Source organism: Cucurbita maxima, unplaced genomic scaffold, assembly GCF_002738345.1.
Source record: "Cucurbita maxima cultivar Rimu unplaced genomic scaffold, Cmax_1.0 Cma_Scf00004, whole genome shotgun sequence".
Lineage (NCBI taxonomy): Eukaryota > Viridiplantae > Streptophyta > Magnoliopsida > Cucurbitales > Cucurbitaceae > Cucurbita > Cucurbita maxima.
The window spans coordinates 531,498-557,791 of NW_019272020.1; the positions used below are offsets into that span (position 1 = coordinate 531,498).

At 36.2% G+C, this 26,294-nt stretch overlaps 5 protein-coding genes across 13 annotated transcripts; 1 reads left to right on the forward strand and 4 right to left on the reverse strand.

Annotated features, from left to right (window-relative positions):
• Window positions 1-83: 83 nt before the first annotated feature.
• LOC111478115 lies at window positions 84-864 on the reverse strand. Its single transcript, XM_023122221.1, has one exon. It carries the CDS (start codon window positions 504-506, stop codon window positions 111-113), a length of 396 nt encoding a protein of 131 aa, XP_022977989.1. The 5' UTR covers window positions 507-864; the 3' UTR covers window positions 84-110.
• A 717-nt stretch (window positions 865-1,581) lies between these two features.
• On the reverse strand, window positions 1,582-3,685 carry LOC111478713 (50S ribosomal protein HLP, mitochondrial-like). The gene is made up of 3 exons (XM_023123130.1): window positions 3,532-3,685; window positions 2,921-3,012; window positions 1,582-2,335 (listed from the first exon to the last, which is right to left on the reverse strand). The coding sequence occupies exons 1-3, from the start codon at window positions 3,563-3,565 to the stop codon at window positions 1,961-1,963; spliced, it is 501 nt and encodes a 166-aa protein (XP_022978898.1). The 5' UTR covers window positions 3,566-3,685; the 3' UTR covers window positions 1,582-1,960.
• Window positions 3,686-5,845: 2,160 nt separating this feature from the next.
• On the forward strand, window positions 5,846-12,263 carry LOC111478673 (transcription factor TCP2-like). 7 transcript variants are annotated; one of them, XM_023123069.1, is made up of 6 exons: window positions 5,846-5,987; window positions 6,230-6,306; window positions 6,851-7,024; window positions 7,126-7,285; window positions 7,368-8,979; window positions 11,917-12,263. In XM_023123069.1, exon 5 carries the CDS (start codon window positions 7,573-7,575, stop codon window positions 8,935-8,937), a length of 1,365 nt encoding a protein of 454 aa, XP_022978837.1. In that variant the 5' UTR covers window positions 5,846-5,987; window positions 6,230-6,306; window positions 6,851-7,024; window positions 7,126-7,285; window positions 7,368-7,572; the 3' UTR covers window positions 8,938-8,979; window positions 11,917-12,263. The 7 variants fall into 7 exon arrangements, with proteins under 7 accessions (XP_022978837.1, XP_022978833.1, XP_022978832.1 ...); XM_023123065.1 differs by having other exon boundaries at window positions 6,851-7,037; window positions 7,126-8,979; XM_023123064.1 differs by having other exon boundaries at window positions 6,851-6,991; window positions 7,126-8,979.
• A 1,385-nt stretch (window positions 12,264-13,648) lies between these two features.
• Window positions 13,649-15,982, reverse strand: LOC111478675 (F-box protein At5g46170-like). Of its 2 annotated transcripts, none has more exons than XM_023123073.1 (2): window positions 14,504-15,982; window positions 13,649-13,992 (listed from the first exon to the last, which is right to left on the reverse strand). In XM_023123073.1, exon 1 carries the CDS (start codon window positions 15,744-15,746, stop codon window positions 14,523-14,525), a length of 1,224 nt encoding a protein of 407 aa, XP_022978841.1. In that variant the 5' UTR covers window positions 15,747-15,982; the 3' UTR covers window positions 13,649-13,992; window positions 14,504-14,522. The 2 variants fall into 2 exon arrangements, with proteins under 2 accessions (XP_022978841.1, XP_022978840.1); XM_023123072.1 differs by having other exon boundaries at window positions 13,649-13,995; window positions 14,504-15,974.
• Window positions 15,983-17,534: 1,552 nt separating this feature from the next.
• LOC111478672 (KH domain-containing protein At4g18375-like) lies at window positions 17,535-24,712 on the reverse strand. 2 transcript variants are annotated; one of them, XM_023123062.1, is made up of 8 exons: window positions 24,568-24,712; window positions 23,573-24,174; window positions 22,832-23,326; window positions 22,095-22,334; window positions 21,742-22,011; window positions 21,348-21,404; window positions 21,141-21,239; window positions 17,535-20,323 (listed from the first exon to the last, which is right to left on the reverse strand). In XM_023123062.1, the coding sequence occupies exons 2-8, from the start codon at window positions 24,155-24,157 to the stop codon at window positions 20,192-20,194; spliced, it is 1,878 nt and encodes a 625-aa protein (XP_022978830.1). In that variant the 5' UTR covers window positions 24,158-24,174; window positions 24,568-24,712; the 3' UTR covers window positions 17,535-20,191. The 2 variants fall into 2 exon arrangements, with proteins under 2 accessions (XP_022978830.1, XP_022978831.1); XM_023123063.1 differs by having other exon boundaries at window positions 21,141-21,237; window positions 21,349-21,404; window positions 23,573-24,172; window positions 24,565-24,701.
• Window positions 24,713-26,294: the final 1,582 nt, after the last annotated feature.

Consider the following 26,294-nt stretch of genomic DNA (forward strand, 5'->3'; position numbering starts at 1 on the left):
TTTTTTTTTTTTTTTTTTTTTTCTCCTTTCCAATGGAAGGAAGGAAAAAAGAACCCAATTCCCAAAACTGAATAAAGAGATGAATTGAAAAGCGGAGGTCTAGACTTAGTCTAAAAGGCGAACCTAAAGAAACCAAAAAAGCGGGGAAAGCAATCACACCAACGGGAGCGGAGGGCGGCGAGTTTGATCCTAAGCCTCTCCCAGAATCCCACGAAACAGCTCTCATTTCGGCCGACCAAGATCGCCGCCGATTGAAGGTACGCCGACGCGGCCCTTTTCACGAGCTCGTTTCGGATCGTAATGTTCGACAAATTGAACTCGTTGAACTCATTAACGCCGCTGTAGGACGGGGAGTTCAGAAGAATGTCCTTCAAGCTGGTGTAGCGGAGGTCATCACCGGCGTCGGAGTCTCGGACGGTAGAGGAGTAGCGGGAGAGTTTGAAAGAGGGTAGGTTCTGAAGCTTATGGGGGTCGTCCATTGTTGCTGTTGGTGTTGTTAGATTCATGGTCGAAATGGGATTGTGGCCATTCAAGGGGATTTGGAGATCTGGGAATTTGATTTTGTTTTTTATTGTGTCGGAATTGTGGGTTATGATCTGATTGGTTTATGGTTTTAGAGGGGAAAGGTCCCTTGGAATTAGGACATTGACTCGGCCAATTCCGGCCATTCATGGCGTTGAGAGTTTATGGTGTTCATTAAGTTGCGGCCAAAAACAGAGAATTTTGTGCACAATCTAATCACAACTGAAGATTCAGTCTGTTGTTTTGTTTTACGTTATTGCCACTGATGTGAAGATTCGATTGTGGATTTATAGTAGCCAGGGGGAGGGCAAATATGAGATTCACAATACCAAGAAGTTTTTGATTCCGAATTCAACTTTTATAATAACCCTTTTTCTACTAATAAAATGTCACAAATTCAATCAAAGATCGGAAATACGAGATATATCTAATTATATAATTTAATATATATATATATATTAGTTTTAAACTTAACCCCCATATGATTAAAACTGGCGGATAATAAACTTGTAGTCATTAATAAACTCGTATATGAATTTGTTGTCATCATTTCTAACAATTTCTTAAAATTTTGAAAAAAAAACAATCATTTCTCAAACTAACCCTTTTCGACTGGTTGAAACATTGCAAGATTGCGAGTTCATTGTGAATGATGTAATAATCTTAACCTTAAGTCTAGATTTAAAATTGATCCAATCAAACAAGTACAGGAGAAAAAATACGACCAAATAATTTCATCCCATTGATTCTAGGAATCGACCAATGCTAGAAATTTATATCAGTTCACATGAACTCCAAGCTACCTATCAGTCAAATTATATGCTGCAAATACAAAACGGGAAACCGACGAACACTTTTGAAGGTCAAGTAAACTATGCACATCATACTTAAAAGTAATGTCACCGTCAATTCTAATCTCCATATTGCACGCTTTAAAAAGTTAAATATAAGCTTCAAGCTAAGGTGATATTACTCTTGCCATTCAAGGCCAAATTCCGGCTGTATGATGGGTTTGAGCTACAAATGACTTTTGACTTAAATTATAGATAGACAAACACATCCACAAAAGACGCCTTCAAACTAACTTTAAAGTTTTCAGCATGGCATTTGAGTATTGGAAGAACCAGGTTCGAAAACTAACCTATCACATCATAGTTTGTCAAAATTCAAACAAAATATAAATGGTAACTGCCTAACTGGAACACAGAACGATCTATAACTTTCATTTAATGATGTGAGGAAGAATGTTGGGAAGAACCTGAGAAACAGCAACGCCAGTAGCAACTGCAACAGCTTTCCTGTTATTATTTGCCAAACACAATTTATCATATGTTTTTTGCATACTCCTTTCCTTTCTTCCAATAAATCCCAATGGGGTACACATTTGGGCGCATTGTCAAGAAGTTACGAGCCTCGGCTCCAATCTGATTAATTGGTTTCAGGCAATGTGCTCGGCCAAAGTAAGGATCTTTACGTGCTTTTTCTTCCTCAGTTCGTGAGGGACTGGGCCAAACACTCTAGTTCCAATAGGTTGACCTTGCTTATCCACAAGTACAACAGCATTATCATCAAACTTGACCTCACTCCCATCACAACGACCTTTTTGCATTGCCGCTCGCACAACTACACCATATACAACCTTTCCTTTCTTTACTTTTCCATTAGGATGGGCTTCCTTCACTGATGCGACTATAGTGTCTCCTAGTCGTGCTCCTTTCTTTCCCTTCAACGCTTGTATGCACATCACCTTTTTTGCCCCTGAATTGTCCACTACTTTTAGCACAGTTCTCATCTGTATGAAAGTTCTTTGTTGCTGCAAAAGATAACAATACACAAGGTAGGATCAAATGTTGATAGTAGTGTATCGATTTTCATCAGCATTTTATGCTACTTGCAATGACTTTGAAATTTCAATGTATCTTTTCAAACTATTTTATTCCTCTTAAAACTATATATCAGCACTTCCTTCATTTCAGTAGGACTTCAAGATATTAATGATTATATGTCGATGTGCAGAAAATAAAAACCATCGAATTAAGAAGCAAAGCACAAATTCAGTTTATGAACACTGAGTTTCTATCGCTTCAATCCAGGAAATTATTTGCAAACAGCTAGATCTTGAACTATACCCAAATTATCCATACTAGCCTCATAATCAACTTCTCTAGATGTTCTGCAAGAATGCTGTGTTTCTAAATACCTATTTTAGCCATACTATCCCTTGCATAGTAATCTTTGTATAAATAGTGTTAGATGCATGTAACTTTGTAATCCTCTGTTTCCTTACCCTCCGTGTTCATGCATATGAATCTACTATTCTTTTTTTTTTTTTTTTCCTTCAACTATCATTTTAGGGTTGAAATTCAGATGAGTAGATTAAAATTTCAGAGAACCAGACCTGCGAGATGAAACTGCTGCATACTGTCTCATTCGATGCGGTCAATGAACCAGACAAATTTTTTCCGAGTCCACCCAACAATGAACGGCCGACTAGTTTAATTTTCCAGAATCATTGAGCACGAAACAATATGCCAAAATGAGTTTCACAACAACTAGAAATACAAACCAAAATAAGACAAGTAAAATATCGAAATATCAAAGCTAAGATAAATTTTACATCAACCTGTGCACAAACTATCAAGTTGGAAAGATCAGTAAGTAATAAAAAAAAAAAAACACTCAAACTAGTTTAAGAAGTATTCAAATTAGTTTCTTAACAAAATGCATAAAGAACCAATGTATAAATGCCACTTCAACTCCACGGTGCTATATGATCAGTAACATTAAAACAGGAGCAAATATATAAGATGAGCAACACGAAATTAGAATTGTTTTGCTATCAGTCAGAAAGAAACAGAAAAACCAGCATTTCCTAAGCTGAATCAGCTCAAATCAAGGTTCGAGGCAGAAAAATTCTAAAAGAATAGGTTATAAATCTTATAGCAGTAACATCTCCGAATCAAAGAGCAAAAGAAGTTCCAGTATCCACTATTTCAGAAAATCACATACCTCGGGAACATTTTGAAGCAAGAGCAGCAGCCATATCTGAACTTTTGACGCCAAAATCCAAGTTACGAAACCAGCAGAGCGCGAAACAAACCAAGACGAACGATGGCAACAAGAACCCTGCAGCTGCGGTTAGGGTTTAGACTGGGCCTGAAACATACCCGCTACAGCCCAGATACATCATTTCTATGCTCACGGCCCACATTTGATGCAAGGGTAAGGTCGGGGTGACCGTGACACGTGGAGATGCCAGCGTAGCAGGGTCATGTGACCGTGACACGTGGGTGTGGGTATTATATTGGCATTGAGAAACGAGCTTACACGTTTTCGACAGTGACACGTGCCCCTGCCTCGAGCGTGCTATCTTATTGCCCCCACCAACATTAACACTGTCTTCTGCCTCTACATCAAACCAATCTCCCTTCCACTTTTGCCCCTCGACTCCCATAGTTCAACTAATTATATCATCGACTATGAAATTCAATATTGTTATGAATCAATAAAATAATTAAATAAAATAAATTTGAGAGTTATGCCATTTAATATTATAATAATGGTAGCTTATGAAGTGAGAGTGTAATTAAATTCATATATTTTCAAAAATATAAAAAAATTAAATAAAAAGAATGGGTTTATTATAAAAATAGAAGAAAAAAATTAATATTGCTTCTTTTTAGTGTTTAGCCGGCAAGTGATTCGGTTTTGGTTTCTGTGAACACGCGCTCACATTTTTGTTATTAAAAATTAATTTGTTATTAATCATTATTACAAACGATTCAGGTTAATTTACCCTTAATTTTATAACCTTTTCTCACCTTTCTAAAATTAATTATAATATTACTCTACTTTCCAAAACTATTTTGTTATTTTAAATATTCCAATACTGAAATAAAAATTACTAAAGGTAATATTGTAATTTTTAAAGTACATAAGTATTTTTATAAACAATAAAATGCAAAATTGATCCAAATTTAATATTTTAAAGTGAATATTAAAAATTACACGATTTAATATTACTTTTAAAAACAATTCAACATGTTTGATTAGATTAGAGATGTAATTTTTCTCTATTTATTATTGTTTAAAAAAATATATATTTTTAAGTTTTTATCCAAAATTTTATTTAAAAAATATGTTGAATAAATAATATATTTCATAAAATACTAACATAATTTTTAATATTAATTTTTAGTGGAAAATTGGGCAGGAAGGAGAAAAATATATTGTTTTTTTTTTTATATAACAATAATTATGTACAATGCAGCAAATAAGGGAAGCAACGAGACATGTCGTTTGTCGTACGGACAGGAGTCTATATCCACATGAAATGTGGAATATCCCCATTCCCAGTACTTTTAATTAAATTAATTAATCATCCTAATTAACTAATTATATATCTAATTCCTCTATTACGAAGTCATTTTTTAAAAATAAAAATAACACAAACACGAATCTTTTTCCTCCACGCACAGCATGGAGTTTAGTGCTCCCTTTTTAGCTCTTCTCAACCAGCCCTCCATTTCACTCATAATTACGATACCACCACTACATTGATTTAAAGCCTAATAATGCCCTTCAATTCATCTCAATCTAGGTATAATAAATTTATTAGGTGTATAATATATAGTTTTTGTGTCGCTTCTTTTCTCTATAATTAGAATGTCCATTCTCGTGTAACTATATTCAATTTTATACTCTTTCCATCTCGTTACTATCTTCATACGAGACATAGAAAAATAGTCGGTCAAAATGAGACAAATTATGCCTAACACGTGGTCAAAATAGTCATAAAGTACCTAATCAAGAACCACACGACTATACTCCTCATTTAGGCTGCGTCACAAACTAACCACAACAAACCTATCGGTGGCGTGAGCTACCATACCAAGGAAAGTAGTTCTCTAACACTAAAACTAGGAACGTCCATGCAAACCGACGACTCCACAACTAAAAGATAGTCCAACAAATAGAGGCGTGAAAATTTAAATTTATGATATTTACTATGGTCTTCATTCATTTTTATTCTTTTTAAATATTACAAATATATGAAGATTTATTAGGTTGATAACATTATTATTAATTTTTTTTTTTTTAGGTAGAATGAATATTTAATTTAAATTGATATTAAGCTAAGGTTTATTTGCTTTATTATTGGTTAATGTTATTGAATGTTTTTAGGGGAAAGAAAACCAGAAGAAAGGGGGGCATATTTAATGCAGGGAACGGCGGAGTGTCGGAGTTTTCCCGATAAGTCCGGTGACCAAAAAAATAAAAAATAAAATAAAATAAATAAATATCTCCTTCACTTATTCACTGTCTTCTTCTTTTCTTCAGTTCTTCGCTTTCATTTCTCAACTCTTTCTTTTTCTCTCTCAATTTTCCCGCCGTTCGGCTCCAACTATCTTCCCGGACTGTAGACTCGATCGTTTTGTTTCACAAGGATTTGAAGCGCAGGCATCGTATATTCTCTATTCTCATCGTATATTCACACAATTTTTTATTTGAAATTTTGTCTATTGCTATCAAGACGTGATGTGATTTTAGCTTGGAGGTTATTGATTTTAGCTTTTTATCTATTGGTACCAAGACGTGATGTGATTTTGAAATTTTGTCTATTGCTATCAAGATTTAATGTGATTTCAGCTTTTTATCTATTGGTATCAATACGTGATGTGATTTGAAACTTTTGTGCTACTTGCAGTTCGAGGAGAAGAAAATTACATGTCAGTGCTTGAGAGATTGAGCTGCTTGCGGGCTCTTCTCTTTCTTGTAATCGAGGTATATATGTTGTTTAGAGAACGATAACCTAGCTAGATGAGTGTGAGTCTAATATAGGCTCGGAAATTCGTACGGTTTAATTTCAGTTTTGTGACTGTATTCTTTGTTTGAATTTTCGATGGAATAGTTGAAATTTGTTTTTAGTCTCTCGTTTTTCTATTCAACTAAAATTTTGTGCATGAAGAAGATGATTTCTACTTTCAGTGTTTAATTTCGGTTCAAGAGAATGCAGATCTGCAAAGATTTGTGAATGTAGTTGAGTAATTTGAAGAAATTAAACAAAAAAAATTTGTCCAGGTTATGTAAATTCTAGGTTTAGCGATTTGCCTCTCAGAGATAAACACCTGTCATCTGAATTATTGATGTATGCGTAATCCGTTCTCCGGACCCAACCTTGTCCTCCAGTTTAATAAATTTAATAGTTTCTTGTTCGTGCAAGTGTGGATAATTTGGAAACATGAATTTGTTGGTTTCTTTTGATTTTTTTTAATAAAAAATATTTCCCAGAGTTGTCGTGTTAATGTATTTTGTCTGCCATTTTTAGGACCAGAGATGAAGCTTTAAATACTACGCAAGGGGTGTCTTGTTAGTACAGATCCGTGAGTTCTTGCTCTATTTCTCTACTTTCTCCTTTCAAAAATGTTTTCCAAGCTCTGAAACCGAAAGAGAAACACGAAAAAAGGAGGTGAGATTAAGCCATATTAGACGGTGTGAAAAGGTCGAAGTTGGAGGTTCTCTTTAAAATGGATATTTTACACATTTGTAAAAGCTCATCTTCTTTAAAAAACGCTTTTAAGCTCATCTTCTCTGTCTTTGTAGGTTTTAAGATGAGGCTTGCAGGCTGGAGGAAGCGAAGCTGAGAGGTTTGAGATAACCAGCGGTTTTTGCCTCTGGAGAGCACACAATTTCGGAAACTTTTGGGAGCTTTGAACGGAAGGGCTGCCTGCTCTGCTGACTAAAGATTGTGATATATCAAAGGGTAAAAGAAGGCCTTTTAATTACTACACAGACAGCACAAAGTAAAGAGGTACTCTCTGAATTATCATCATCAATATGTGCAGAATACAACCACCGCCCCTGCCGTATTTCAACATTTGCCCTACTTATTTCTCTCTCTAGACGACCTATACCCTCCTCTCTCCCTCTCTCTCCCTTTCCCTCCCTCTTTCTCTNTCTCTGTAGAGGTGGGATAAAAAGCATCTGCCAAGAGTCAAAGGGGTCTTCATTCACGGATCTTTGTTTGAGTAGTTGAGGAATGAAAGTGTTATGGAGGTGGTGGATAATATACAAGAACAACCGCGAAAGTTCCCAAGGTTAGCAACTAGCAGAAGTAGCGACTCCAATAAGATAGGATTAAAAGGGATTGAGAACATTCAACCGGAGGATGAAGAAGAAAAAGAATCAAAAAGGGTTGGTGGTAGCACCACGTTAGTGGGCAGTGGAGGTGTAGGAGGAGATGATGATGATGGTAATCGGCTTCGTGGATGGCACCACTCCCGGATTATTAGGGTTTCTCGAGCTTCGGGTGGGAAGGACAGGCATAGCAAGGTGTGGACTTCAAAGGGACTTAGAGATCGAAGGGTTCGGTTATCGGTAGCGACGGCGATTCAGTTCTACGATCTTCAAGATCGGTTGGGTTTTGATCAACCAAGCAAGGCTATCGAGTGGCTGATCAAAGCGGCCGCGGATGCAATAGCAGAGTTGCCTTCGCTGAATGCCTCTTTTCCGGAAACTCCAAAACAGCTGAGTGGTGAAAAGATTAGTGTCACTGATCAACCCGGGTCGTTAGACCCAGTCGAGCAGAATCAGAGCCAATTACATGTTTCCTTGTCCAAATCTGCTTGCAGTAGTAACTCCGAAACCAGTAAGGGTTCAGGTTTGTCTCTCTCGCGATCTGAGGTTCGCGTGAACCGCCTCAAAGCTCGCGAAAGGGCGAAGGAGAGAGCACAAAAGGAAAAGGAAAAAGAACAGGACTCTTCTCGCATCGCCGATCATAATCTCACCTCCATGGCCCCAAATTCATCTTTCACCGAGCTACTCTCTGGCGGTTCTGCGACGGTTTCAGCTCATCGGGACGCCGGCATGGCTGTAGAAAGGCAGTGGCAGTCATCGACCGTTGCTATGGATTACTTCAGCTCGGGAATTCTTGAGTCGTCCACTTCTAGAACTCACCACTCTTCGGGATTTTCCGAACAAATGAATTTGGGAACTCCGTTGCCACAAACCATGTCAATCACTCCATTATTTAGCAGCGTCTCAGCTAGTGACAATAATGCGGAGCAGCTTCACCATTTCTCATTTGTTCACGATGGCAATATAATTCCCGTGGCCACAACTCAACCGGCGGGTGGCAGCGACTACAACCTCAACTTCACCATTGCTTCCAACCTTCCGGGTTATTATAGGGGGACCCTTCAGTCCAATTCATCACTTTTGCCTCATATCCAGAGGTTTTCTCCTGTTGACGGATCCAATTTACCCTTCCTCTTCGGAGCGGCGACTTCTTCGGCTGCTCCACAAATGGAAAATCATCATCATTATCAGTTTTCGCCTGCATTTGACGGTCGTTTGCAACTCTGCTATGGAGGCGGAAGCCGGCAGTCGGAACAGAAAGGAAAAGAAAAGAAATGAACTCTTTGTACAGCATATTCCTCTCAGCCTATCTTCTTCCTGGTAAGCTTCAAAACTTAACAATACTCTTTTTTTGTTTCGTACGGTTCTCTTTTCCTTTTCTTTTTCGTTTGGGTTATTGTTAATTGCATTAGCTGCTTGATTTCTTCGTAGACTTCAAAAAAAGTAGAGCATTGGGCCAAGGTTTGGTTATTATTTCAAAAATAAAAAATAAAAAAATAAACCCAATAATTTTTCGATTGCTGTGAAGTGGGTCCGGTTGGCTGTGACCTAAGTTGCTTCTCTCCTCTCTTCTCATTAGCAACGAGAAGGGCTAGGCTTTCTATTAGCTGTGCCATGTGTAACTCAGTTTGTGGAAATACCGCACTTAAATAATGGAGCGGATTTCGCTTTCTACAAACGGCCGTTAATTGGCAATGCTGACACCTCGGGCTCAGCTAATGTTAGCGCCTCTTCTCGAATGGTTAGATTAGGTCTTGACTTTGGGAAACAAATGCTCTTTCCTTTTGTCTTCGGATTTGAATTTGAGAATTACGACAACCTGACTTAATACCCTAGAAGCTCCATACACACATGGATTTAGAAATGACTGCTTTCTATAGAGAACAGCAAATGACAAAAACTTATAAACCTCTATTTTTAATTATTTTACTCCATATTAGTCGAAGTCAATTTGTGATCATCACAGTTGATGAGATATTTCTTTGTATCATAACTCAAATTTTGAAGACACTGCTATTAGAAAAATAATTATATATAAAAAAAAATAGAAGTGTTATATTTGGTCAATAAAAATAAAAGTTGCACCTTTATTGTGATGAACCAAAGACGTTTGATGCATAACTTGATAGTTATCGTCTCCTCAACATATTTTTTTTTCCTAATGTTAGTATATTGAAATGTTCTTTATGTCTGAGTGTGTGGTTCTTTTCACTAATTTTAAATACACTCTAACAGTGTATTTACCTTTTTTTAGAGTAAATTTATCTAATACTTGGTGTAACTGTTTGGTTGTACTAATAACATTTAGTCTTTTTTCTTATTTGAGTATTGCAATGTTAATAAGGTAAGAATTTCAACCTCATTGGAGAATGCCATGTTATTGTTATTTGGACTAAACTATGTTAAATTCACCAATATTCTAGTTCAATTGAACTCTTCTTTTTTTCTACTTTTAATTAAATGAATTGTGTCAAGTTTCCTCGTTTGAATATAGTTTAAATTTGGGACTCCTGTTAATTAAATAATAAATTTGTTGTTGCATCATACATACCAATTAATTTGATTTTTCTTTAGTGCATTATAGATCATGGAGCCTATTTTTCTTTTTTCTTTTTCATAAAGAAACTCCATGCTGCTAGGTTATGTTATTATCAATTTTTGGAGTAATATTATACGTGCAGCTGTTCAGAAAAGACAGATTATCTAGAAATAGCTTGCATGCCATCTTACTTTCTAAATGGTCATGCTTACATCTTTAATGAACCTTTTGTGAGTGTTTGGGGAAGTTCAAGCAAACCTGTTGTAAGGACATTTCAACAGCATTTAGAGATTAGTCCCTTCGACGATCGAAGGTATTTGTCTAAGGTTTAGGTTTAGATATATTGTTTATTTGTACTATTTCTTAAATTTAAGCTAAGCACGTTCAAATGGGAGAAAGAGACGGTACCTAAAAACTTAAGCAAGCTCAAGATGGACTGTTGGGGAGATGGGATGCCTAGAAACTTTTTTTTGGGTACTTTTGTTACATTAAGAAATAATATTCTAACCAAGTTTGCTCATCAGTAATCATGGGGGTTGATATTCTATACTGAAGTTACTGAAGTTCATGGGGGTTGATATTATAAAATTACTGAAGTTCTAATTAATATTCTATACGAACAAGTCTTTTTATTCCAGAATAATTATGAAAGATCATGTCCGTCCAAAAGGAAAAATCATAGGAGAGAAGAAATATATGTAATACTCGAATTATAGAACAGGTCAGAGTAATGCTAAACATATGAGAAAATCTATAGTTTCTTAATCTTCTCGTTTGATATGGAACAAAAGATTAAAGCAGCATAATATATTGGAACCATAACCAAATTGTATAAATTATTGATGTTAAAGAATTTCTCGGCTCCTTCCTATTAAAAATTAAACCTCGACCTTGGCCCTGACCCTGACCCTGTGTTTAATAGCTTGGTTCTTTGAAACATGGTCAATTATCTGAAACCTGAAAAGAAAGAATGAGGTGTTGGGTAGTTGGATTCACTCCAACGTCAAAGCTACTTCAACTCTGTGAGTGAGGAAGAAGCTTTAGATGAGCAGGTAATTTGACAGACGACACAATCCTTAACTTTCGCAGGTAGAAATGGTGGACTGTAACATGCCCCAACATAATAATGAAAAGGGATTCGGAGTGAGTCATCAATGGAGTTTTGTAATCCTTGGCAATTGTTGTCAGTCGAGCTTGATCATATCGTGTCAAGCTTAAAATGTGCTGTGGAATTAGCACAATTTGTGTCATGAAGAAACTACATAACATTTACCTAACTTCTTCAACTTGATTCATGCTAGTCACTAACGTCGAATAGCCACTTAGAACGACTATTAAGGTGGGATATCAGGACAGATATACTTTTCCTTATGCTGCAATTGAAGAATTGAGTTCATTGATTTGAGGAGTGCTCCATTTCAATAAACTGGACCGATATAATAATAAATTAGAATTGGTTGATTAGACACTTTTCCTTGAAGCGGTTACTTGTATATATATCCTGAGGTTGGATCTATTTAGAAGAATTGAATATAATCTCCAATATAGCATTTTAGACACGACTTGAAGTGGTTACTTAGAAAGCTGCTAGATCTCTTTTAACTTGTGGACCTTCCCCGTGTCTTGTTTCTGATTGCATGTTACAAGCTTTCCTATTTTCTACTTACCAAGAAGAAAAGAAACCAAAAGGCATAATGAAAATAATGTTTGAATCATAGGAATATGAAAGCGCAAGAAGGAAGAGTGAGTAGAAGCTGAGGCAGGTACTGTTCAACTCTGTTGGTTCTGTTATTTGGTTGCTGCACAGGAGAGGTCTGAATTTAAAGCACAAAGTATTTGCTGTCTGGAGAATTCTTTTTCCAAGTTTTGATTGTAATTTCCCCTATTGTTTCACATGTGGTGTTTAAATCTTTTGATAGCCTTGCTTCGATAGCTGTTGTGTGCAGTGTTTTGAGCATTAGCAGTTTTTCCCGTATAATTTTCCCCTTCATTTGTGGATCTGTTTTGTATTGCCTTCTTGTTGGAATAAAAATCCCATCGTAAAAAAAACGTTTTCCCTTTCGTATTCTTGATTAATATGTGTGCTTTTCTGGAAGATAAGTTGGATTTTGTTTTTAATTTTCTATTTTTAAAATTTCTGCTTTTTTTTTCCCCTAATTTCATTATTATAGTTTTCACATTTCTTAATAAAACATTTAAATTTTTAGTCAAATTCCAAAAACAAAAACTAAGTTACGATCTTTAGTTTTCAAAATTTGACTCAATTTTTTATAAACCATTGGAATATTTATAAGTTTAGTATTGAAACACCAAAAATCTGAAGTGGAATAGCTATAGAATGTCCCGAGATTGAAACCATAGTTGAGTTGCTTGGCTTTGATATTTAATAAATAAATAAATAAATAAACACTTCAGCTACAAACAATTAAATGAAAAGTGGTTAATACACATTTTTATGGACTTCTGTATTTTACAGATGAACTCTCCTGTTATAGAACTTAATCTATTTTTGGCCTTGTTTAGAGTCTTTACCAACGTTCACGTCTGGGTTTAATGTTCAATGAACACTAACCATGTGTGGCTGAAGGAAATGGCCAAAACATTCCTCTGTCTTTTGCTTGCAGGCACAGGGTTTGAAAAACAGTAAGCATCATGGATCAACAGTTAAGAAGCAGAGCAGCATGGGAAGAAGCAGGTAATTGCTATCAAACTAAATGGTTTCGCATGTTTGCCCACACAATGCTCCACCTAACAATATATCTGGCTATCAAAATAGGAGAGATTAGCGTCTCCGGGCCCACCCAAATCTCCCCTTCAAAACCCATAAATAATGTACAAAAGATTCAACTTACTCTCACTCTCACTCTGCAATAAATCATTCCCAAACCCGCAATGGATAAGCACTCTACAGCGCCCCCTCTTTTAAACCTGTGCATCCCAAAGTCCTCTCTTGTTCGCTGTCCATAATTTTGCATCTAAAAGTTGCAACTGGTCGGTACTACATTCATCTAAGCTTTCAAACTTTAATGGTTCAACTAATCCTGAATGAGTGTCCATGATTTTTGGTAGTTATTTGACAAATCTCTCTCTTTTATTGAACCCTTCTCGTTTGTGGTTCAAAATCTGATAGGACATTGGCTTAAAAAGAAGAAATTCGTGTTTCAGACGAAGTCCATCTCGACCCAGAAAGTGTTTGTTCCTTCCAATGTCATTAAGTCATTAAGATTATGAAACTAAACCGATAATTTGATAGTGCATGTACTGTTACATTATAATGGATAACATCTTTTGCAAAGCTCACCAAAGCTCTAAGCTCTAAGGTTTACGATACGAGCATTTCTACCAATTCATCAACTACTAAACGGATTAACAGTGCAAGGAGAGAACCTGCAATGCAATGTGTCTATGACATTAAGGGCTGCAATGCAATGTGTCTATGACATTAAGGGCTGCAATCAATTCATAAGGATGCAATTGCTTGATAGAATGAACTACATCATATATTCACATATAAGAAACAAAACACTACAACAAGGGCTTTTACATCATCATCTCTATTTGTATTTTGCACTTTTGCAAATAGTATTATCGACCAAAGGCTAAGTAGAGAAGAGTTTCAATTATCTCACTTGTTCAAGCAGAAGTCGCCCATTCTTCAAAATCCAAAATCAACCTTGGATAGCTGAGCCTGCTGCCGTTTGATTAGGCTTCCTCAGACTTGCCAATTTGGTGATGCATGAAACCAGATGTACTCCCCTCACTATCAATCTTCCCATTATCTGGATTCCACTCTTTTGCTGATTGGGCACAAGAATTTAAAATGGTAAACAAGTGAATGAAATGAAAGCAGAATGTAGAAATTGCAAGACAAGCTATTTTGAACTAACTAACTCCTTACATTGAAGAAGAATGGTGATACTACCCTGTACTAAAAATCATGGGGAAACGACTTCATACTTCGATTAAAGACGAGGGGCATGGACAACATGTACAAATAGAAAATAAGAATCATGGGGAAACGACTTCATACTTCGATTGGATTATATACAGCAACCTCATGTTGTAAAATCGCATCTATAACTAACAACTTACCCAAGTCAACGTCCAGATTATGAGAACATGTCTCCCAACATATTGCAATATAGTTTTTTAAAGAAAAAAATCGAAGCTTACCAGCACGATTTTCAATATCAGAGAATCGTAATAATTATGTTCAACACGAACAGTAGTGATTGATTGGCCAGGTTCTTTAACAAACTTAGTGAATTAATAACTATATTTTTATTAATTTGGAAAGAGGTTTACCTCAAATCCAGTTGAAGTTTCAGAAAGAATTCATCTCAAGACAGTAAGTTCTCCTTTTCACCAGCATCTTTGCAGCGGTTGCATAAGGTTCCTCAAAAGCCTTTGAAAGCCATGACCCATCAGACACCTCTTTCTTTGTCATCGACTGCTCGCTTGGACGTATCGCAACAAGAGTTGCCCCCTTCAGCATAATCCCACCAGGCAATTCCAAGTGAGGGGCATACCAAAGCCTCATATTCAGGGCTGGAACAAGCGTTCTCTTAGAGGCAGTTGAAGCCGATAAGGGCTTTACTCTCAACTCTTCAAGCTGATCCTTGTTCATACACAACATGCCCTGTCGATCTGCGTCGGTCAGAACTAAATTGTCCAGAGTCTTATGCTCTGCAATTATCGGCTGCAGTAAATAATGCCTCGCCGAAGCTGCAATTAGTGAGCTAATCGTCCAAACAACTCTCAATTTTAGCCCTCCATTAGTATAAAACGATTCGGGTATGCTCCCGCTGTCATCAGCTGCTGCCCCATTTCCAGAGCAGAACCCATCAGTTCCATTTTCTTGCATGTTCTTACTAAAAGACCCAGCGTGAACCACCGATGCAGCACCCAGGATCACACAATTATCCAAAGTTGATCCGAAATCAGCTCGCCATTTCAACAAAATGCCGTCGTCAACACCCAATTCGCCGCTAGGAAGCTCGATTCGAAGGAATCGAATTTCGTTAAAATTCTTAAGAACTTGGGTGGGCGAGTGATGAGTCACACCATTTTGACCACTCTCCCCATCTTTTTCCCTCCCAACCGAAAGCGAAGAGGTCAACAAAGAAGACGAAGCGGAACCCAACCCAGAGGATGTCACCCGTTTCGGACCGAAGAACTGACCTAGAGCTTGAAGCGGCTTGACAATGCCTCCAAGAACCATACGGAAAAGATTAGAAAAGCCACTCCGAGACTTATCAGACGACGAAGAGGCGGAGGAGAAATCATCATCGGATATCACACAGTCAACTCGTACAATAACGTTATCAACCTGAGACACGATAGATTGGAATCTTCGTGACACTGCACAACAACGTCCAAGAGCCTTAACGTCACCAATCTTATTGAAAATCAGCAGAAGCAGAAAGTCGGGAAGACGATCAAAGTGATCACTAGGGTAGGTACAATGGCTGTAGCTCTGGCCAAAAACGCCGTCCTGTGAGGAACAAATTCTGGAGGTCGGATCGAGGCATAGATAAGAACAGGACATGGCTCAGAGTGAACAACCGATATAGCTCAGATCAGAATAAAGGAAACTGAAAAATGAAAAGCTCCGAAACAAAGAGACGAGTCAGTTTCTGAAACGGACGGCAAGAATATGACCGGAGTTTTGGCAACAGAGAGAAATTGATGAAACCCTAATTTTATATGTCAGAGGAGAGAGATAGAAAATGGTGGGATGAGATCGATCCACGATTTTGTTAACTTTTTTAATATTATTAAAAATAAAACATATTCCTCATTTCACAATTCAACAAACTATAAAATTAAACAAACAAAAAAGAATAACATATTTTTACTAATTTCAACTAATTAAGAAGTCTAATAAAATCTTCAACTAATTTAACTAATTTACCAATAAATGCTTGCAATTATGAATCAGTTAAGACTACAACAAATCACTCAAAATTACCCATCCAAACCAATATATCTTATTATCATTATTATTATATTACCTTCATATTATAATAAAAGGAAACATGTGGGAACAAGATGATGGAAAATAATATAAAGTTGTTTCTAGCAGAAATAAATAAATAAACACCCGACCACATCATTTGACTGATTTATTATTTTATGAATAATAGTGTGGATTTGTTTTCAAGTTACAATAAAACTATAATTTTTTCTTCACGTACCCCATCTATCATTAAAAAAAAAAAAAAAGAAGACTAAACACAATGTTAATCTGAATATTAGATCATAAAATAAGAAAAATGGACTTTTTGTTATTGAAACTAATTAAATAAAGAAATATAAAATTTAAAGGCAATAAATGATTTGGGGGCTGGCCTTAAATTCCTCGACCATGGATAGACAACCATATAAGCATACAATTATTGTTCAAACCATTAACCACAAAATTAACTAATTAATTTTCCTACGTACAAAATTAATTAGCAATTTAATTATCAATTAAACTATAAGATATTGAATAACAATGAGATGCTTCTAAAAAATTCTGCAACTTACCCATCTTACCTCAAAATCAAGAAATAGATGAACATTTAAGCAAATACTTTATGGGGGAAAAAAAGGCAAAAAAGCAAATATGGACAAATTTTCTAAAGTTCCTAAACTTTACTCCATTACTACGAAGAAAAGAAAAATGCTAACCATAATGCCTCACTTTCTTCTAAACTACAAGATGAGATTTGAAACATCTTAAGAACATAGGGTAAGAAGAATCAAATTCATAAGAGGCCATGAGCTGTTGAAATATATATATGAATAACCCCACTAATTTATCTCAGGCACAATTTTCCTGTTCTTCGAAAGCTAAAACTGTAAATTGTAGCAACATTTGTTTCTGAAAAGGACTCTTTTCACTCTCAAAGAATAGTTTAAATAACTAATAATCAGCAGTAAAGCAAGAAGAACATGATCCAACAATTTCAAGCATTGTAGTTGACCTACCCTTTTCTGGCTAGACTCTACATCATTCATCCTACAACTTAGTGGTAAGCACCTACCAACCCTGAAGATAAATAACTCAAGACATATATGCGTGTTCAAAAGATATTATAAACCAAAATGTTAGAGATTCAGATTCCTCTACCCTGACATGTTAAACCAACAAGAGAGTGTCTAGCTTTTGCTCCTCAGTGATTTCTCACAAATTTAAAGAATTTCCTCTAAATACAAAAGAACGGATTCAGAGATGATTATTCCTCTGCCTTTATCCTTCAATCAAATGCAAGTGGGCAATTTCAATCTAAACAAAATAATGCTACATGTACTTCATAATTTAAACAAAAAACATTATGAGCTAAGATCATTCACAAGGGATCCAACAACATGATCCACATCCATAGATTAATCCATGACTACATTTTGCTACACATTTTTCTAAATCTCTCCCTCCTAACAACAATCACATTTTCATCCAATGTCATCCTATTTGACATACCTTTCTATCCCCTTCATATTCAGACTTCGAAAAAGGGCATAATAGGATTCTAACCACATAATAATAATAAAGGGCAGGGAGTAGCCACATAACTAGAGGTTTGTTGATGAAACGCCAAAAAAAGCATTCCAGCAGTTGCACCAGCTAACATAGGCCGCAGTAAGTCACGATGCAATGCAAAGGGGTTTCATTCACCACAATAGAAAGCTAAAGGATAGACATAACAGAGGGCAACTATACTTGTGAGGCCTCCAGTTAACTAGTAAAAGAAAGCTGTCACTATACATCAGAGGGCAGCAGATCATAAATGAGATCAGTATTTATGCACTGTGGCCGAGAGTTCCCACTGCTGAAGTTACTATTTATGTAGGATTGGCCAGGGAAGAGAATAGAATGAAGTGCTAAGACATCAAAGTCCAGTATAGCACAAGCAACTATAGGTTTTAATGCGCTGCATTTTCCTAAGTCCAGGGCAAAATATCAGACATCCTAATTTTAACATGGAGGAAAACATATGCAATAATTACACCATCAATGCTTTCTGAAAACAGCCTAGTGATCATAGTGATTATCAATCTTCAGCAATGTACAAAGGCAGCAGATCTTGCACCAGGAACTAGATACAGGAGGGTGGAAAATCCCATCACCATAACGTCACAGTTCACTAGAAACTAAATACCGCAGATCTTCCTAAGGCTCAATCAAAATATGGTAGCGGAGTGGGGAGGGTAAGATGGAAGTTAATATCAAGATAGGGCCAACTTTTTGGCTCTAGAGTGCAAACTGAAATTGTCAACATGGAAGATGGTTTGGCACATATTAGAAAATCACAAATGAGATAATTTGATATAATCAATTCAGGAGAGAAGTTATTGTGCCATCAACTACGATAAAAGAGGAAGAAACTTCAAACTTCGATTGGTTAGGTTTACTCTCATGCATTCATATAATTTCTTTGCATAAACATTCCCACAAGGAAAATTTCTTAGAAGGCATCAAAGAATCTACACAAGATGATCTAGGGCATGGAAACATTTTACTGTATCTCTTACATACCCTAATGGAGTAAGCCTAACCGCTCATTCTTCAGTAATTCCTCTTTGAAATTAGTAATTTTATTGGCTAGGAAATAAAACAATGTCATTAAAATAATGAAGTAGACCAAAAGAGAACATAAGAAAAGGATTGAGTTGCACGTGAAAGCTCTACGATTGACTACTACAGTAAAAGAGTGATTACAAAAGGAATTGGAAACAAGGAAAAAGTTAGCGGATAAAAGTTGTGTTTTGAAAAGTAAAAAAATCAGGTATAAATGTGCTTGTATGCGGTTAAAAATTTGTTAGGTAGTTGTTTTCCTGTTTGGAATATATTTTTGTTTCAAATAAAAAGTGTAAAAAATATAATAACTTTTATCATGTTCTTGAGAGATAAAAATTGAAAGAAACAAAGACGAGATCCTACCAAATTAAAACTTTGAGAACATTACGGAAAAACATTTTAAAACAATTTTTGAAAAATGTTCCATACTGTACAGGCACTTGTTTTCAGGTAAATGTGGAATTACTGTAGAAAGATAGAACTAATCTCTCTTTCACATCAACCTAAGACATTGGGCTAAACTTCCCTCCAGAAGTGAAGAGCACCAAACCCCCTTGCTCCTCCCAATGAGAATGCTCTAAAAATAATTCTCACAAGAAAATGGAATCAGCATATTATTAGGGAATCAGTATTCAGGGAGTGAACCTTCTCATGTCCAATGAATTTCAGGCCCAGTTCTGCAGAGCATATATTATGGAATTTTCACAGTTGGCTATTAAATAAAGGGCATGAGGGAAGGAAAAATATCAAACAGAGGTAAGAAAACAGAGTTTATGATGCTATTTAGCACCTACCTACCGAGATGGTAGGAACCGTGTCATGAAGTACAGAACAAGGAATCATAATAGAAACTTCTTTGATGAAAACTTCAGTTGGTTCTGGAAATAATCTCTTCTATTGAGGTGACTTGTCATAGTTATAAAGATCTATAATAGGCAAGAGCAATACCAACTGCATTGAGAATAATGATCAATGCTTGAGAACTTCTTCCACCAAGAAACTGAGTAGGAGATAGAATGGACAGAAAAATATCGCACACAGTTATAAGATTGAGAATAACGACCATACTGGAACCCATCTGGCATAATCATCATATAATGTGAGTACGACAGCATTGGAAATGAGATGAAATCCCAACTGATAAAAGATAAGGCCAGACATACAAGTACGAAAGGAAAGATCCTATACGTTCTAAGAATCCACAGAAGAATAGATTAAGAAACAAAAGCTCTAGGAACCCTAGATATGAATCAGCTGTAGGTCCTCCCATTTCATCCTGACAAGCATTTAATGGGGAAAAAAACTCAAGAACTTGAATGCGAGAGGAGGTACCCTCTCCAGAACTGAACCTAGGGAGATCTACGGAGGATGAACTAAAATGGAAGATTTACATCTAGTAACCTTCAAACATAAGGTCATCTTCCTTCTCATGTAGCCATTATAAATGCCTGAATCAAGTTTTCAGCTGTGCGCTTCTGTTCAGATGTACCAGATATAAGAGCAATACGATCACCTCGAGATGACTTAGAGTCTGAAATCTCTATCAGCGCTCCTGATATCTGAACAATGAACAAGAATGTTATACACTCACTACTCAAAAATGCCACATAACAAAAGAATAAGCATTGCAAGGGTTAATTTTTCAATATCTTAGAAGTTTTTAGACCAATTTAAACTACCTAGACAAAGGAGTTGGTGGTAAAAGTGTTTCACTAATCCCAAAAGCTTTTCCAAACATTCTAAAAGTCTAAGAAATATGCGAGAACAAACGTGATGTGTGTCATGGAGAAGAGAAAAGGCTATTTTCTAACATTAAGACATTAAAACAACAGAAAATTCAAATTTAGTTATTATTGAAGCACATTGGGTATATTTTTACACATTCCAATCTTTCAAGCATACTAATGTAATGATGTAAGGTTTCTAACAACCAACATCTTTCTGTTCTAATAGCTTTACTCAACTTAATTCATCTGATAACCTAAAATTTTAACACCTGATGCATCACAAAGCCTATCATGCAACGGCACATCTCTGCTTCTTAGAAAGCAGAGTCTTCAGAACAACAGAGAAAAAAGTTCCACATCCTCTGTAAGAAAATCTAAAACCTAAAAATGAAAAAAAGAAAATAAATACTATCCAAGTGGGAGATTGGAGAACAGGGAATTCTTTCACTTTTTCATCATACATGTACATATACTTGGAATGACATTAGAACTGTTTTCCAATTGACCGAAGTAAGAAATATGTAATTAAAAAAAGAAAAAAAAAAAGAAATCATTCCTTGAATATACCTAGCATCTTCACACAAAAATAGTCGTAGAAAAATTGAAAGAATATCAATAATTGTAAAATGAAGACAGCAAATAAACCAACCTTCCTAATGTTGGCGATATTAGCCCCTCCTTTTCCAATAACCTTACCAGCGGCATTTGCTGGGATCAACATCTCAAGAGAAGATGGAGGAGGCAGCCTACACATAAAAACAATAACTGTAAACATGTTGCTTACAATTTGATACATAAACTAAATAAATTAAACAAAAACATGTCGCAATTTTAAATAAAATAAGGTGGACACTGACCCTCCATACAACTTGGATGAATATGAGGGCATGGATCCATAGCCATTGTCTCCCATCTGATACAAGTACAAAAAGGTTTTAATGTGCCAGAAAAGATCAGAAAGTGGAACAGATAAATCCCTTCAATATCACCAGAAAGATATACACCACAGATAATGATAATAAATGATCTTGCTCTCTCCCAAAAAGATAAAAACACAGATACCCATATCGAAGTTGAAGCTGTGCATCTCCCTCAATCATTGCATTTTGACAAATGTTGACCTCATCATCTAATTGGTACTAAGCATTTGTGTTTTTCAAAAAAGACTTGAGTAACGATTCTATTACTGTTTGCAAAAAGAAAGGTACTGATGTGCTGCAATCAATAAAAGTTCGGCTTATGACACCTACCGACAGTGATCCATATCCATATATGCTACTTGAAGAGAGAGCGCCTAAACCGCTTCCACTTTCAGCCCTCTGATCATAGCCCATTGGTGGAGCACCAGGAGAAACAGAAGGCAATACAGATGGCATCGAAAAACTGGAACCAGATGAATACATGGAATCAGTACCGACAGCAAGGTTATGACCAACATCCCTCTCTTTCAAAGCATCATCACGAAGCCTTAACACGATCTGGACCAATGCATCTCTCACACTGCCAACATTACCGGTTACCTGCAAAAATACATTCAAAAATAAAAAGTGCAAGGAAAAACTGCATAAAGCATTCAGGACTAATTAACATTCATAAAGCAAACCTCAACAAGTTCATCATTGGCAGCAGCACACTTAATTTTGTCACCCTTAGAAATACGGATATCAGCTCTAGATGACTTCCGAATCTCATTGATGATTGAACCACTTTTTCCAATAATACAACCAATAACTTTAGATGGAACAAGTAGTCGCATGATCACCATTCCACCTTCATCATCATTAATCTTCTCTTGCAGCAATAACACGGTTTCAACGGCCATTGATTTCAGATCATCCAAATACTGAAAAAAGACATGAAAAATCAAGATCGTCGATGTATTATTTAAAATAAATAATCGGTTCCAACATGAATGAGAATGCAAATAAAAGAACCAAACAGCAAGCTAATGCTCCACACATAGTAAGCAAGTTGAATATCATGTTACAAATTGATTGACGACTTGTGATGCCAATATTTCAGATAAGACAAAGGGTACGGTACAAAGTGAGAGAAGGTCAAATCTTCTTATTTCTTGAATAGAAATGTATTCTGGAATTCTACTACGTTTGATATGTAGAATGTCAGTTCCCATTCTTCCATATTCGTTTTGCAATAAAATTATCAAGACACTTTTCAAATTTTGCAACCAATGTAGAATTGTGCATATTCATGTTTTGATTTTATTCCAAATTCTGCAAATAAGCCCACCTTCAAAATGGTATATAGAAGACCAACATGCAATCAAAGACATTGGATGAATAGAGCTCTTTTTTTCTCTTATGAAAGAAGTGATAGTACCTCAAATGACGAGATAGTGATTAAGCATTCATCACAATCACGCTTGGAATCATCAACTTCCACACAAGCGCCGCTAGCTTGCCTTATGCTTTTAATGGTACCCCCACCCTTACCAATGACACGGCCAATGTTATCAAGGGGGCATAATAATCTAACCACCAATTCCTCCGATGGAGGATGACTGCTAATACTAGAAACCATAGGAAGAGCAGATGAATAGAGAGGCCATGCATTCCCAGTATCAGGGTAATCATGAAGATCCTGGACATGTTGGGCACCAAGCATCGGTGGAATAGATCTGGGAGGAAGAATGGGATCTGCACTTGGATATAGTCCTCCTGTTGAATACAGAGGAACATCTGACGGGATAATTATACTAGGAGGGGCTTCATTTACATTTGTATCAAGAGGAATCTCTTCTCTAGGAGGAAACTTATACATAATTGAAGATATTGCAAATAGTGCCCGTCTTACTCCATCAGGGTCACCAGCTATCTAATTAAAAGAAAAAACAATGGTATTGTAGGTCAGCAAACAGCACCACAAAATTATTGGAACAGAAACGTCCATTCAGGATTCAATGTTTGAAGCATGATGAACATAAAAGATGCTACACGACAATATCAAAAGTGATGATTAATTAGTTCACATGAAAAATACGAATGGATATATCACATTGGAGTTACATAATATCAACAGCGATATTAAATAAAAATTGGAAAGAGAGCCAAATAAACAAACCATGACGAAATTGTCAAATTCCATTGCACATGAGTGAATTGGATCAGAGGCATCCTTGGGGATGATTCTTATACTAGTCCTTGTCTTGCTTCTAAGCTTTTTAATAGTTGATCCTGCTTTACCAATGACATTAGCAGATTGGCTCGAAGGGATGAGAACTTGGCATTGTTCCTTATCCCTCAGATTCCTGTCTAAATCTCCAGCAGAAGCCAGCGCATTGGAAATAGCAGCATGAATTTTAAGAAGAGCATCCTGGGCTGCACATAATGTTTGTCTGTCATTGAACTCATCATCAATGTCCACATCCTCCCTATCCTTGACAAAGCAGAATATTGTTATAACACGGTCCTTGGCACCAGGAAATGGATCAACCACCTTAATCTTTGCCCTTGTTTCTTGTCTTATTGAGTTTATCACTTTCCCACTCTTACCAATAACACTTCCAATGACCTCATCAGGGCACAGTATTCGGTAAACGACCAGTTCATCACTAACCCAATCATCTTGGTCGGTAATCCGTCTCTTGTGGCTCTTATTGTCTCCATTGTTGTCCCTCTGACCATAAGATCGCTTCCCACTCACCATTATAGAAATTCAATTACCTGCAGCCGCAAAAAAAAAAACAACAACAAATGAACAATCTGCTGAAAATAAACTCAATCAAGTTTTCTTGTTTTTATTACATGAAAACCAATAAAATGTAATTGTCATATTCGATCCTAGTAACCAGTCAAGAAACGTAGCACTGCCCCCCCCCCCCCCCCCCCCCCCCCCCTTAGAGAGAAAAAATTAGGGCTTCCACCAAAACCAAAATAGTCCAATGGATCATGTAGCGGTAAAGACACTGGTCAAAGCACGACTAATCTTGAAAACCATCAACACGTTTCCTAAACTAGCGTTTATAGGGTAATTGGAGGGAAAAGGAAAACACTAATTCACAGAGCTAAAAGAATCGCCATGAATATGACAAAGAAAAAACAAACGGAAGAAAGTACCTCGGCGAAGAAACGAAATAGCTGCACCACCACGGACAGAGGCCGCCGATGTTGCGATGATTGGAGTTACGACACAACGAGGGTTTACAATACCCGCCCTTTCTATTTTTTGGGTACTTAATTGTTCTATTGTTCCCGAAAGTCGTCACTTCGTGAGTTATCCGCGAGAGTGAGATCTCGGCCGTTGGATGTTCTGACCTTTCGTTGACATCTGGACGATATCTTCGATCGGATGGTTATTAATTTCTGTCGTTTTTACGGTCCGCTGCAGCCGCATGCAACCGATGGGCCATATACATACTGGAAATGGCGCGCTTTGTATAATGGACTGAAGATCGTGTAATTTTTTTTTTTTTTTTTCTCTTTTAACTCCACATTATATCGTTGCAGATGGGTTGCTACTGAGGATTCAATCCTTAACGAACGTTAAAGTCGCGGTTGAGCGTGAGTGTCAACGTTCTAGATGAGTTACAGTAACGGGTAAGAGTTTGACGACGAGACTCGTTGAATGCTAGATTGTGTGAGTCGATCATCAATGTGTTGAGTGTGATCATCAGGCCTAGCTCTGTGGTGTGGCTACGTGGGTTAACTAACAAAGTACGAAAGTAAGAGATAAAGGAGGGTGACTTGACATAGGGTTACATGAAGCTCAAGGCTTGTGTTATATGTTAGGGAGATCAAAGTGTGTCCTTTGTAAGTTTTATGGGCTTCCTCCAGGAGATATTTTTACACCTTTGTAGATAATGTTTCGTTTTCTTCTCCGATCAACATGAGATTTCACAATCCACCCCCTCCTTAGACGCCAGTGTCCTCACTGGCACACTACCCTCGTGTTTGACTCTGATATCATATGTAAAAGTCTAATCATACTATTAATAGATATTATACACTTGAAGTTTTATCTTTCGAGCTTTCCCTCAAAATTTTAAAACAAATTCGTTAAAGAGAGTTCGTTTTTCTCTCTACCTATTAATTGAAAAATTCAATAAAATTTAATTTAAGTTTAGTGGTCGAAATTGTTCTGAGTCATCCAAATATTTATAGAATTCTAACGAGTCATGTTTTTGTGGTATAATAACAAATATGGATAAAAGATACCAACACTAGTTTTATATTTGTCCCATTATTACTTTGTTTTTAATTTCCTTTTGAACATGGTTAGTTACTTAATCAACCCATTGATTTCATTATAACATTTTATTAAAATAGACCAATAACATTTTACTAAAATATTACTTATTTCATTATAAAATATAAAGTTTGTTCATGATTGTGACTACTTATTTATTGAAAACATAGTAATTATCCAACGTACTGATTATTTATAATTACCATTTTATTAAAATTTATTTAATCATCTAATTTTTAATATTAATAATTTAAAATTAAATTAATTATTCAACCTAATAAAAATAAACCAACTATAAAAAATTAATCATCTACTAGATATTTTTTATTTACATGAAATCTTAATAAGTAGACATTTTATTCTTAGGATGATATTCGGAAGCATATTATTGTGCATTTTATACATTTACAAGTATACTAAAAATATAATTGAAAAAAAAAAAAGACAGAAAATTGAGGAAACTTGAAAGAAACGGAAGTTTCAGAAACAGATGTCCGAATCGATGTTTAAATCTGTTAACCATTTCCCTTTTGATCTGGAGGAAGGAACGGTCCGCGTCCACACAAAGTCATAGTTTCCGATTGATTTGAGAAATTTG